The following is a 15,063-nucleotide window of genomic DNA, read 5'->3' on the forward strand; positions in this document are numbered from 1 at the left end:
ATCTTACCTCACAGGGTTGTTGTTGTGGAAAAATGGGTGGAAAAAGAACTCTGTATGTCACCTTGAGCTCCTTTGAGCAGCAGCCTTGAATCCAAGAGAACCCCCAGTTCTGGCTGGGGGAGTTGGAAGGAGAAAGTACATAAAAGTCTGATTTGCATAAGCCTTGCTTAGAGAAACAAGTGGGAGATCAACTCATTGGAGCATACCTTCCTCCACTGTAGGGAAAGAAGAAATGATCCAATGTGCACATAACCAAGAAAGATTAATGGCACATACTTACCCATACTGAAATAAAATCTCAGATTTCCATAACCTGTCGTGTCCATATATGGAGTGCATAGTTTCCTCTCCCCATCTCTGAGGAACACAGCTGACGAACCTGACTCCAAGGTCCCACATTCAGTGCCAATGACAGCTCCTGATATGTCCCACCTAAAGACAACCCAGATGCAAGGAACAGTTCATTCTGGACTCAGTTCAAAAATATTTGGTTTTAGCTTTACAATCTTAAGTACCGTAAGACAGGATGTTTATAAAGGATCATCACCTACTAAATGAACTGGTCCTCTATTTAAGTTCAGCTGAGAAAGCCCTGATGTTTGCACCATCACCACAAGAACATTAAACTGGTGGGAACACATAATAAGGCAACAGAAGAAATAGTGAATGGTGGGCAATTATGGAATACTGGTTAACTGTTTAATTTTTTTTCTCCTAATTTCCTATTGCTATTTTGTTTGTTTCTGCATTTTTAAGTATTTACTTGTTTTATTTGTGGTAGAAAGGGTACAAAGAGTTTTAATCAAGAAAACAGATTTGGAATGCATAACTAAAGAGTTGAACGTTAAAATAACTTTCCCATTTCAGCAAACTATATATACCAGCTATGCTCTCATGAAGGCATAACTGCTATATATAGTCTTAATTTTTTAAAATGAATTCTTACTAATAAAACTGTCCAAAACAAAATAACAAAAATTAAGAGTGGACAAGGAAATGAAAGTATTTTTATGGTACATAGAGAATAGGAAAGGACTACAGTTTCCCAATTTCCAATTGTGATGGACATTTGACAGTATAATATGGAAACATAAATGAAGTTGAGAGAGCACCGCATTATAGACCCATCGCTTTATTCTTGACAGCCAAGGTATGGTTAGTTTATAAATAAATCAATGAATAGCTGAAGTATTCGAAAGACATTTCTGGCAGGTTATGATAAGCTTGGCTGAATAGCTGTCTATGGCTCATAAACTGAGAAGAAGTTATTCCTGACCACACTGGCCATCGGTGTCCATCACAAACCATGATGATGTCAAAACAACAGCACATGAATCATGATGGCATCGTGGAGAGGACACCACTATGTATGTGTATCATGATGTCTGATGCATGTCCAGAAGCTACGTAATTTGCATGTTGATACCATGATGCCTTTATTGTTATAGGCACTCTTGCTCCCCACGTAGACACCAGTGATACTCACCATGCTGTAATTTTATTAAAAATTAAGGACGCACAGCTCATTAGTATCCATGCAAACATGTTTTTGCTTGAGACATCCAATCATACACTCATTGACTGCACAATTCTTTACCTTATAAAGGTAGTCAATTTGTAGGTAGCGCACATGAAAACAGCCCAAAAAAATCTTTTAAAGAGAGAATTTATAATGTTTATATCAGTATGCACGGATTCCATAAAGGAAATGTGTTGAAATGAGCTAACAATCAGGATTGCTGCTTTATGGAATATTTCCCAGGGAATCAGTTTAGCCTAATGTTGGCTGGCAATTGGAACAGCTGCCCCATCAGCTTTAACCATTAGGGATGCATTCTGCAAATCAAAATGGTTCAGTGATACTCACATTTAGTTCCATGTTCAATGACCGGTGAATTTCTAGCTAAACCTCAAAAACCTTGGGCTGTAGGGCAGATCTGAAAGTTCACTAGACTAAACCACAACCTAAGAAGCATTTGGTACTTTACACATTAAAAAACAATATACAGATCATATTCTGTAATATTTCAGAGAGAAAATATGAATATGCTTGAATATTTACAACATCTCAATTCTCATATCCAGGACAGACACTTCAGCTCTTATTCATCCTTATTTTATCTTGATAAAGATTCTTTCCCGCCGGCTGTTGTGGGCAGGTATGCCCATGAGGGGTCTAAAAAGTCAAGATGGTGACCATAACAGTGGGATAGAAGCCCCATCTTTTTTATGTGTGCTGTGCACGTGATGCATCTTGAAGATCATGATCGTACAGTCATGGCCACCATTTGACTTTCTGAACCCTCCTGCAAACACCCCTGACAGTAGGCTATATTTATTTAACCTAAAATTACATCCAGGGTTGACTTCTAAATGTATTCTGTTAGTTTTATAATTCTGTGAGGGAATATAGGAAAAACTGCACTAATATTTGGATTTGTTTATATGCCTTATAATAGAGGCATCTGCAAAATTCAGATATGTAGAGTATAAGAGCTTAAGTCAGGGTTTCTCAGCCTTACCAACTTTAAGACCTGTGGACTTCAACTCCCAGAATTCCCCAGCCAGCATGCTGGCTGGGTAATTCTGGGAGTTCAAGTCCACAGGTCTTAAAGTTGGTAAGGCTGAGAAACCGTGGCTTAAGTAGCATAGCCTAAGCCTACCTCTACTTCTACCCCTACTACTCCCATCTATTGCCCATTCTATTACTCACCAGCAACAACGCCAACACTATGTCTCTCAACTCCATTCTACTGCCTATTCTGTATATGAGACTCACGTCTGCTTTTGTGTCTATATGTGGGACCCTATGCGTGAGAAATACCAGAGTGCTTTTTACGCCTTGCCTTCATGACATTCGGATATGAATCAGATAAGTTGCAATCACTGAAAGTTGGTGAAGGCTTGTTAAAAACAGTTAAAGACCTAAATTAATTAAAAACACCACTAGTATTTTATTAATTTTGCTTTCATGTCTCTCCCAACTTTTAAATCTTTTTATGCAGTCCAGCGTTTGCAGTGAGGCCTTTGACATGCCCTTTAATGGTGGCGTGATCCTTGACCCTCATTTAAAGGGTAAGAGAAAGGGGAGGAAATTTAGGGAACATCTGTCGGTTCTTCTCTCCCCCCCTCAAAAAAAAACCCAATTGGAAAGAGTGATATGATGGTAAACAGTATGAAAGAGAGTTTTAGAAGCTCCTGTGAATTCTGAAAATGATAATATCTTGGCAATTTTGCAGCTGTTTTTTTTTTTTTTACCCAAAAGCTATGACTATGTTGCATGTTAGTAAGACAGTTGGATTGAGGGAAAAGATATGTTCTAAATAATGCAGGAGAAAACAACTTTCAGAAACAGGAGATTAAACTTTTATAGGAGGGGAAAAGAAAAACCTAATGGGCAATTTAAGCCGGGAGGTAGGTTGAGGCCAGAGTTCTCACCAATGGGAAAATGAACCATTTCTAAAGTTGGCAGAGCTAAAGAGACTCTTTGAGTGAGATCGGTGGTGACTAAATTTGACAAATAAATAAATAAAGCAAGCAAGCAAAAATATCAGCTCTGCGTGGTTTCAAATAAGCTAGGGCAAAGTTAGAAATCAACCAGATCAGTTTTGGAAAACAAACTTCATGCAATTAATCTGCTCTGGAGCCTACCCAGAAGTGGTGCAAGACATTAATGGACATTAGAAAACGATCGTGTGTGTTTGCTAGTCTTGCTTAATAAGCCTCCAGCAATTCCTAAAAAGATCAAATCAGTCAGTTTAACCAAAGGCAAGTATCAAAAATAAGGCCCGTCCACTCCCAGGGATCATATTTCAAATAGGACTAACTACCATAGGGATTAGACTGAGATGCAGCCTGAGTCAAAGAGAAAAAATAGTTTTAAAAGTCCCTGGAAAGTTTTTTGTATGTTTTTTGAAAAAATGCTACATTTTCCTGGGAAAGAGAAGAATCACACTCATTGTTTGTTTCCAAGGACTTTTACAAATGTTTTTAAGACACTCAGGTGTGATCATAAAGAAGTAAAAGGAGGAAAAGAAAAGTAAAAAAAAAATAGTGCTTACTAGGCCTGGAGTGCCATTTGTCAATATTCCTAATTTTAAGAAGGTAGAGAAATTAAATCACACAAAATATGAGTTGGAAATGACATTATAGATCAGCTAGTCCATATCTCTATATGTCGAAAAGCACAAAACTGACAACATTGATTTTTAAAAGTTCTCTTAGCTTTAGATGTCTTGGTCCACCTCCCTAACTCAACAAACTTTGGATCCTGTTCTTTCAGCAATGATTGATTTCAGGCTAAAAGCTGATGTTCGTAGAATCTGATGACTTCATTCCTTCATTCACAGCTTAAACAATTTCCCTTTTCTGTTAGTTTGGCTTCTTACACAGCTTACACACATTTTCCTTTTTGCCAGCGGTCTGGCTTCTATCTGGCCAACTTTACCATTAACTTCACCCTTGTTATTCTGCTGCAGCATATTCAAAGAAGAGGATGATCTGTCACTTGGTGTTTCTATATAGCATTCCTTGTTCTTGCCTGGTTTAACTGAAGTATAGAATGGACTGAAGTATAAAGTAGACTGTCCTAAATTTCTATAGTTTAGTTTGAGTTGGACAATCAAGAATTGATGCTAGGAACCATACACTGTATAGAAAGGCCATTCAGAGGGTGAGATGTGTGAATTAAAGTAAATTCAACTTGGGGCACTTAAGGTATTGATTAAGAGTGGCATTCATTCTTTTGTCTGGCTGTTACATTCAGGAATGATATGCTTAAATTGGGTGTTTGCAAAGAATGCACCAAGTGTGGATGTGAACTGCATCCTTACATCTAAGAAATTCTCCCGTAAACTGACACAGCATGAACGGCTGTGGGTTTTTCTTAGCAGTCTGGTGGTCACAGCATGAAATGAACTGGAGATTTCACTGAACAATTCCATCATTACTAATATGGCAGTTCAGAACCTGGACCCCAGGAGGTCAGTGATCAAGTCAAGAAGATAATTCTTCAAAGGTTGATGGTGTGTGTAATGGAAATATTAATTCAGAAGTTTTATCTAGGAAATGCTTTGTTCACTGGCAGCTTCTGAAAGTATCTAAATACTTTTTGTCCATTTGACAAAAAGCCAGCAGAATGTTGAGTGTTTGGGCATGTAATGCAGCATTTTAACGGCTCATAATTCCCTACAGATTTGGAGTAATGGTAAATTTGTAGTAGTTGAGGAGAAAGTGTTCCAGGCAGGCTATATATTTGGAGGAGATAGTATAGTTGCATTGATATTCTAAGAATCTAGTATCTTGAGGAACAGAGACAATGTAGGTTAAATTGAATGTATAGTGTTTGGATCCATTCAGCACAAGAAGGCAATTCCTGAATAAAAATTCTGAGGCTCTTCCTATAGCAACCTCAGAGTACTATGGGTTTTCAGGAAAGAACCTAGGATGTACTATACCTAAAAGATCAAATGGGTGAAAACGCTGGACAGTTGGATCTAATGTGGTCTAACTTCTGACCAGACTGCAAGTAATCAGATGTGGACACAATTATTTCTAATTCACAGTTAATTTCTTTCTGATCTTCTCCAATCCATACATTCTGGGGAATGGATTGGCAACCAGATACAATGGCTGTGTAAATTTGATCTTTGATATCTACATTCATTAAATAGTAAGATACTTTTTATATTCTGGACTTTAGTCACTCTGAAAGAGATGGTAATCATTATATATATATGACTGAATGGTCCAGCTGTTAGGATCAAAAAGTGATCAGCCTTACAGGTTTGCAGTGTTTGCAGAGGTGAAAAAAGAAAAGTTTGCAGAAAGGAGGAAGGACAAGGAGAGAAAGGAATATTCTTTGCCTCTTAAACTTGTGTTAAGCTAGTGCTAGTTTGAAATTTTGGAAGAAGAATATTGCTGTCTTCAGATTAACTGCAAATGAAGCAATTGATCTAGTTCCTTCAAATAAAGAAGAGATTTCTGTACGCAGGATGGCTACTAGAGACTACTAGGGGCTGCTGAGAAAGCAGATTGTTATTCTATTTATTCAACCAATTATCCTGAGACTAGAGAGATCACTAGTAAATCCTAAACGACTAATTTGAATAATGAGGGTAAATATTATCTTAATAGCAGAAGATGAAATATGTAATGCCAACAAATGTAAAAGATCATGAAACTCTAAATATGGATGGTTTCAGAGTTGATTATGTCATTAAAAAAAAATACTATACCTGTCTCAATTATATATTTCCATGTGCAAGCATTCCTGACATTTGGAAACAAACTCAAGTTCCAATTATTCCTAAACCAAAGAAAAAGTTCCAAGAGATATCTTTATAAAAGCTTACTAAACTGTTAAAATAAAATGAAAAATTATTCCCTGAACTATTGGTCAATACGTTAAGCTCATTTTTAAGTTATTGTGTATCTTCTGTTCAATCTCAGTTTGTTCCTAAATGTAGTTCTTTCTTTTAAAAGAAGGCTGTAAGACTCAGCAGAGTCGAACCTGGTTAGTGACTTGGATAGGAGGTCTTCCGGAATAACAAGAATGTAGGGTCAACTGGAAAGTGAAAAACAAATTTTAGAAGAAAGCAGAGAGCCAGTTTGGTGTAGTGATGAAGGCACTGGGCTAGAAACCAGGAGTCTGTGAGCTGTAGTCCTGCCTTAGGCACAAAGTCAGCTGGGTAACCTTGGGCCAGTCACTCTCTCTCAGCCCTAGGAAGAAGATGACAGTGGCAAACCACCTCTGAAATCTTGCCAAGAAAACTGCAGAGACTAGTCTAGGCAGTTGACATGAGTCTACAATGACTCAAAGGTACAAAATAGAAGAAGAAGGCAAGGGCAAAGTGATTTTTCAGTATCATCAAGAAATCTATAAAGACATCTCCATGAAATAGGGATGCCTGCAAGGTACAATTGTGTGTTTGAAGCTCCACCTGTTTTTTGTGTGTTGCACAGAAAACTGGCAGAACTTTGATCACACTACTGTGGCCTTCATCTTAACTTTTTTTACCATACCCTGAAAACACCCGTGCCACCTCTGCAGATTTTATTGCTTTTTAAAAATAAGTATGAAAATGAAATTTGGCCATAAGTTCATTTCTATCACCATAATGTCAAAGGGTTGGAGATGGATTTTTTAAAATAAATAATGATGCTCACTTTCTCCTATTTCTTTGATCTCATTATACAAGAGCAAAGGCAGCATAATAAGAAAGACGAGAACATTCAATGTCTTAATATAAAAACAGGACATAATGTAATAAATTTGCTTGCAAATGACATGCATATTTTCTTCAAAATCCTTACAGAGATATAACTCAATTGCAGTTTGCATTAAATATATTTTAGGCAGTAGCAGGCTTAGAAATTAATTTTTAAATTCTGCTACGTTAATCAACATCAATACAGAACTACTATACTTTACATCAGTCCAAGTGAATTTATTTATTTCTAGATATTTAGAGGATTTATAGATGGAATACAAGGGATTTGCATTAATTAAAAGCATAATTATGATCCTTTTCTGCACAAGATTAAATTTAACTCATAGCAACAGCTTTCACTGTTATTGTTTGGTAGAACTGAATAGATCAAAAGGACTGTCCTTCCTAAAACTCTACTTTGGCGTAGTTTTTGTCTTAGATAAGCTGGTCTAGAACCTTGACAACAGTGCAGAGTCATAAAAATGACTTCTCAGGATTGCTTTTAATGTTCAGGTCTCTTGATGGATTCTGACTCCTAACTCTGACAACACTCAGGTGACTGAACCTGAACTATAGGTGCATCACCTGTGACCCTGCTAATCATTTCATTAATGCATCTTAGATATGCAAAATACAATGGCACTAGTAATAGAATCTCTAACTTAAGAGGCAGGGGTCTGATATCCAAGTGCAAAATAGAGAAGCACGCAAAAAGAGATAGGACTTCTTGTGATGGGTAAAATTCACTCATAATACAAGAAAGAAAGAAAGAAAGAAAGAAAGAAAGAAAGAAAGAAAGAAAGAAAGAAAGAAAGAAAGAAAGAAAGAAAGAGGGAGGGAGGGAGGGAGGGAGGGAGGGAGGGAGGAAGGAAGGAAGGAAGGAAGGAAGGAAGGAAGGAAGGAAGGAAGGAAGGAAGGAAGGAAGGAAGGAAGGAAGGAAGGAAAATCTGATATCTTCAGTGGCATCTCTTAACTTCCTTCTTTTCTTTCACACTCAGTATTATTGTCTTTCTCACGTCTGCTCCAAGCCAGATATTTTTCAAAAACAGAGAAGTACATGAGATGATCTTTGGATGTTCAAATTTAATAGAATTGCAATCCAAAAGATTGGTGAGCATTGTGACACCATAGATAGCTGTCACAATGTCATGACAATCATTTACAGAGCCTGGGACAGACACAGAAATGAATCTATGCATTGGTTTAAAGCACTAAAGCACGAACATCTAGTGAAGTGATGGAGAAAAATGTAGATGGGGATGATGTTCAGCTCACTGACAAGGGTTTTTCTGATTAACAACAGAAGCTATAAGAAGGCTCGTTTGATATGCTCCAGCCTTCAATTAAGGTGTCACATTCCCTTATTATGATCACTCAGGTTTAGTTATCTACTTGTCCATATAGATTATCCCACTGAGCCTAATAGATGTGGTATGTTAATGTTTAACTTCTGCTATATTCTCAAGCACTAATAAAAACAGTGTTGATTTTGTAAAGTGAGAATGACAGAAAAGTTGCAATAACCAAGAAATGGAGAACTCTCTTGGGTGGGAATGATATACAAAAGAATACAATTTGTTCCCAACTGGAAAGAAATAGCAACAGGTCACAGGAGCAAAGAGAACGAAATAAATGACTGTAAGTTATCCAAGGAGACAGGTGAGGGACCAAGATGATACCTCCAGTACATCTTCTCCATAGTAAAGACATAAGCAGATCCTTTGCAGGCAAAAGATAGATCAGATCAGGTAATGAAAAGTGACAGAAAATAAGTTAGGGTCAGAGCCTGAAGAAACAAATAAATAGGTCCAAAGACAGGTTCAGAAATTATAGTTACTGGATGATTCATTCTACAATTCAGGACATGCCAAAGGAGAACCCAGCAATCTTCTAGAAAAAGTCAAGAAGAAAAAAGGGAAAAGAAAAGAAAACTAAGGCTGAACTAAACTTTGTACATCTGAAACCCGCAAGACTAAAACTTGAAGACAAATATACTAGGTCATTTTTTCTTATACAATTGGTATGATATATGACCACATCCAATTCTTAGCCACAGGATCTCTGCCTCATAATGATAAATATGAGGCTCCAAAATATCAGAGAAAGAAAGGATGGAAAGAAACACTGAATAGCTACCCATTCTCTGAACATGGCCCATCCTGTGCACTGAATGAGGCAGGGATCCTGTGAAAAAACATTATGTGATCATAGAATTGAAGTATTCATCGTAACGACTGTGAACAATTGTTGTGAATTATGAATACTGAAACAACAGAATCAAGAATTAATTTTATGTTATACCAACCAAGGTAGGCTGCCTAGCATCCTTTAAATATTTGAGATTTAAGCCTTAGCCAGCATAGACGATGGTGAGGGATGTTCAGAATCATAGTCCAAAATATATGGAGGATACTAAATGTAAAGGTATGTAGGAAAGACCTTGGGAGACTGGGTGAAAAGATGCTGCCAAGGGAAAGGTCAGATAAGAGACAGCATAGCCCACAGTTGGATAGTGGGTGGGGCAAGAGGCTCAGAAGAGACCCTCCCTAGTTTCTTGGGCTGTAAAGGAGACAATAGGAGATTTGTACTTTCAGACTTCTAAGATTCTGTTAATGTAATGAGCTTTACAATAAAGTAGAATTAGCTCATCTGGTTGTGATTCCTGTTTGGTTTACCCCATGAGGCTGACATCAATCTTGCAAATCTGAAAGTACAATCCTCCTCCCCCACCTCCTTTACAACCCAAGAAACTAGGGAGGGTCTCTTCTGAGCCTCTTGCCCCGCCCACTATCCAGTTGTGGGCTATGCTGTCTCTTATCTGACCTTTCCCTTGGCAGCATCTCTTTATCCAGTCTCCCAAGGTCTTTCCCACACACCATTACACTAAATTGCCCACAGATGCTAGCTGACAGTTACTGAAGTAAAAGGACTCACAGCTATTTTCCTCAAGCTCTTTCCTCAATGTGTGAGGCTGGAAAAGACTGATTTATAGTTTGTAATGATGGTTATAGCTCAAATGTAGGAGATGCCAGGACAGATACATGAACAGTAAAGAGACTGTATGAGAGAACCAAGTAGCTGAATTAAGAGATGCTCAGGAATGCATTTCTAGAGACCTTGCTTCTTATAGCTTATGTTGAGTATTTAACTGAAGATCTAAAGCATTTGTGGAAGTAGTAAAAAATTAAATGAGTTTCCAGACAAAATATTCAAAATAGGCTAAAATACAGCCATAGGAATTTCTTATTGTCAACATCATCTGCACCCAGAAGATAGGTGATATCAACAGCCATGACTGTATGTACTTCAACTGTCCTACCTATATCATTTATTTGTTTCATTGAGAAATGTCAGATTTCTAGGGGAAACTGAACCTACCTATAATCATTTATTTGTTTCATTGAGAAATCTGTCAGATTTCTAGAGGAAACCAAACACACTATACAAACCATGTAATCCAGCACACTGGCATTTAAATGATATTTCTGCCTTGGAACTAATCTATCTCTACTCAGCTGAACTAATGTTCATGATATGTATTGTATATTTGGGGTTCCAATCCCATCAATATTAATACAGTACAAATAATGGTTGTGATAAGCATCAGTATATCCACTTTCAGTGATTTGGGCATTATAGCATGACAGGGCCCAAATATGTTCTTTGCTCTGGGATTTTTCACAGGAGATTCCTTCAATGTTCAGTCTTGGCATCTGGTAGAACAATCTCCATGTTCTCCTAAAATGCCAAAAATGATTTTTGTGATTGAAAAGTGGATAGTTTTGAAAACTATCTTATTACTTGGAAACCACTGACCCTTCTTGATTAGTTTATCGTTAAAATTTGGGAAAATCCATTATTTTATCAATATCCCATGTTGCTAAAAACCAGCAAAATGCTTGGCTGAAGATTCACCAACCCATCCCAAGAGTAAACACTCACCCTTTTGGCTGACCCTCAAACTCTTCGGCCCATTGCTCCTGAGCATCTTCAGTAGAGAGGTCCACATCTCGTGTTGTGGCAAAATTTAACTCGCTACCTTCAGTTCCATGGAAGTAAATTGCATTTCCATCTGACTGACAGCTATGCTGCAGAGGAACACATACAGAAAGTATCTATTAAGTTAATTTTGTACATGAGCTTTGTAGGAAAAAAAATCATATTATTTAACAAATGGCTGATTACAGAAGCTAAACTAAAAAAAAAAAAGATTGAGCATCTCATTCTTCTATATCAATATTCTTTTAAATCATTTTTCAAGCACAACCATTTCAGTTCAGAACTCTATCCTACATTACAGAGTCTATCCTATTTTGGTTACTATTCATCACGGCAAGCCCACATTTGTCAAACACAACTAGGTACACACACAAGGCATTTGATGCGCATGAAGAAAGGGCAGAATTTGATTGCATTGCCATCTTGATTTTTTTAAAAACATACACACACACACCCTGGGTAAATATCCCTGTATGACCATATTGCACCCTTAATCTTAAATTTGGACTGCTCAACTATTTTTCATTCATACCGATCCCTGAAACATTGAGTACCAATTTATCTATAGTGATCTAAGCATTTTAAATTTTAGTTGCAGCAGGTCCAAGGAAGGTAATGAAGGAGATTAAAATGTTTGTATTCTAGCAGCAGACACCATGCTTTCATTTTAATATAAATTACTATATCACAATGTTGACTTCCATAAGGTGGTGACTCTTTCATACATTCCGTTTTGTAAAATAAAATTTTATTAAAGATTTTAAAGAAAAATAAGAGGGGAAAAGAAGTAGAAAGTAATTGGACAAGGGATATACATGTGTCATAGAAATTATTATTTTATCAATACTTCATTAATTGATTATAAATGTATTATATCATTTTAAAAACTACATGAGTGTATTACATTGTTTTAAAAAACTACATAGAGCCATGAAAACAGAATATATGTATCAGAAATGGTACATTTCTGGCACAGTACAGATCATAAAATAAATTACTGCAAATTCTGTCCGTGTGATAAAAAGTGATTTAAAAGAACCAATAAAGCTGAAACATTAAGAAGTTTTTGTATTGAGAAACCAAAATCTTGGATGTGTTACAAATCTATTTATCAAATTGTAAACTAGAAGTGGTTTCCAAACTGAATTTAATTCTGCATCAGATTTACTTTTCAGGTACAAAGTTAGTTTGGACATCAAAGCATAGTTCCACAATTTAGTAAGCCTTCCTTCCACTGAGGGGATCAAATGTCCTTTCTAATAAGAAGCATCGAGTATCCTCATAATAGTCTTGCAACATTTCAGGTGACGTACAGAACTAAACAGCTAAGCAAAAAGAATAAAAATAGAAATAAACATCTCTCAATCAAAGGCCTCAAGCAATCCTATTTTTAATCCTCTCCCGATGCCCAACTAGGCTGCAGCTGAGCCCACAGACAGCAAATTGAAACATATTTGAAAACAGACAGAATAGCATCAAATAAGGTACGTATATGCGTAAATCCCAAAGTAAAATAATGAAATACTGATGAGCAATGAGGCAGCAGCTGTCATTAAGAAACCACCACTTTATTCCTCTAAACTTAATAGAATGTATAGCTAACCCCTTGTAAACTGAAGGTCTCATTACACCCAAAGTTTGAAATCTCAGATTTTTTTTAATATATGCATAACTGTAAGGCAATGCATCTTTTGTATTTCTTAGTCTTTCATAGCTTGACAAGTGTTGCAGCTTCAACTTGCACCTTTACTCTGATGGAGAGTCGTCAATTTCTTCTGTTAAGAAGTTGTCATTCAGCCCACCCAGCTGGAAAGGCAAATTAAATAAAAAAAAACAACCCAGCCAGATTAACTGGTTGCATCAACTACAAAAATAAAATGCCTTTTAAAATGAATGCTAAACTATTGTTTGCAACAAATCAAATGGCATGCTTCAATGGCACTCAATTTTTTAATCACTGTAATATTTTAAATGATTGTTTTTACCACTTTCGATAGTTCCTGAGAGAGAAGAGGTTTTTAATTAAAACCTATGCAGTGCAAACTGATTAAATATGAGGAAAGAAAAATTAAGATGGGAAAAATTAATTAAAATGGTATTGTGTGCACAAACATGAACTCAATATTATGCATTGGTAGGAACAAGTTATAATGATTTCTGGGTTTTTTATTTTATTTTAAGACTGCAATTTGAAATCCACCTATTTGAAAGTTACCCTTACTGAAAGCAAGGAATAGTTCCTGAAGGGTACATAATAGTGCACTATAAATCTGATTGCAGACTGATGGAAAGTTGTAACTTTGATACACCTTAATGCATTTACAGTCATATATTTAACAGTAATGCTTTTATTTAGAATGAAATGGTAACAAGATTAGAATATGAAGTAAATAATTCAGGCGTTTTCATAATTAAGAGGAATGTCCAACTAGGACGAAAAACTGCTCTTCACTGAGTTAAGATGAAAGGCTTAATTACTGTTGATGTGGTCTATAGGAAGGAAGTTGTCACAGCTAACAACTAGCTAACATTGGCTGATCTTGAACAGTTAAGCAGGGACAGATGGAATTAATATCTGAATGCAAGATTATCAGGGAATCCCAGAAGATCAAAGTAGCAAACCACTTCCATATAATTGTCAGAAAAACCCCAATGCAGTGATGTCCATGTAGTCATCAGGAGCTGAATACAAATTGATGGGCACTTGTTAAGTATCCATCCAACCATGGAAGCCATTTCTGCAGATTTATGTAAGTTTATCTTTACTTATATAACTTAATCCTGGATGTAATGACTTTCCCAATTCCAACAATTGTGATGTCTAGGTAGGGAGTCCATTAAAAAAAAACCCAAGGAGGACACAGGAAAGAAAGGGAGACAGGGATGCACAGTGGTGTTTTAGTAACTGAATGCATCTCCAGTTTAAAGAGCTTAAAAGCATTGTTAGATATATAGCCACTAAAACAGATTCTGCCCCATCTCTTTCACACCACACACTTTTCTCTCATACGCTCATCCATGGTCGTAGCAGCATAAGCTGTCCTAGTCGTAAAGTTTCAAAAATAGTCCTGGCAACTCCCAAGAGAAAGAAGACACTCTTACAAGCTTGCTTCCAGAAACTCAGCTGTTTCTTCTGCTGTGCCTATTCCTTCTCACCCTGCTTGTTCTGTTTCACCTCCATACAGACTCCTGGAGCCCAGCCAAGTCACTCTCACACCTGCGTGAACTCTTCCTGCTTCCAAATCTCATCCTACAACAGATCAGGAGAGCAGGCCACCATATCTGGGCTGCAAAAACCCATACAACCTCTAAATAGCAGAAGAGACACAGAAAACTAACACTTGGATGCCAGCTTATAACTGTCTGGATTTCTGCAACCTCACTTCAATAGAACTATAGGAAAGGAGACAGAGAGCAAATGCCAATGTTTCTGAATTTTTTTGCTGGCTTCTGGCCATAATTTTTTATCAGGGGGGCAAGTTTCTGAAACATACTTAACATATTCATCAAATGGTCCTTGTCAAGTCCCACTGGATCCAATGGCTTTGGAATACATAGATCGAAATGATCCATTTTGTCTGTGATTTAACACAGAATTTTCAAGTTCTGATTTAAAGAAAATGGGCGGTATCAAAGAAAATAGAATCTTAGCATTAGGAAAAGCTACATCAGAATAAAGTAACAATATGATTTCTATTTCCATAAACACATGCCTAGCTCCACGCGGCATGGTGTAATGGGAATAAATGTCAGATGGGGATTAGATTGACATAGAGAGAGATAAAAGGTTAATCAACTAATCCACTGTCCTAACTGATACATGCTTTACATTCTGTTGATTTTGAAAGGGAAT

General features: G+C 36.8%; 1 protein-coding gene across 1 annotated transcript in view; it reads right to left on the minus strand.

The window, feature by feature from the left end:
* Positions 1-15,063, minus strand: part of RELN (reelin) — a 320,681-nt gene that overhangs the window by 131,545 nt on the left and 174,073 nt on the right. Inside the window, exons 11-12 of the mRNA XM_088134961.1 lie at positions 11,154-11,299; positions 281-432 (exon numbers count right to left, since the gene is read on the minus strand). Of these exons, the coding sequence (XP_087991087.1) occupies positions 281-432; positions 11,154-11,299 (298 nt within the window). The remainder of the gene's footprint in view (positions 1-280; positions 433-11,153; positions 11,300-15,063) is intronic.

Source organism: Python bivittatus, unplaced genomic scaffold (genome assembly GCF_059951505.1).
Source record: "Python bivittatus isolate LINGU-HERP-01145 unplaced genomic scaffold, Pbiv_v1 ctg000120_np1212, whole genome shotgun sequence".
NCBI classification, from domain to species: domain Eukaryota; kingdom Metazoa; phylum Chordata; class Lepidosauria; order Squamata; family Pythonidae; genus Python; species Python bivittatus.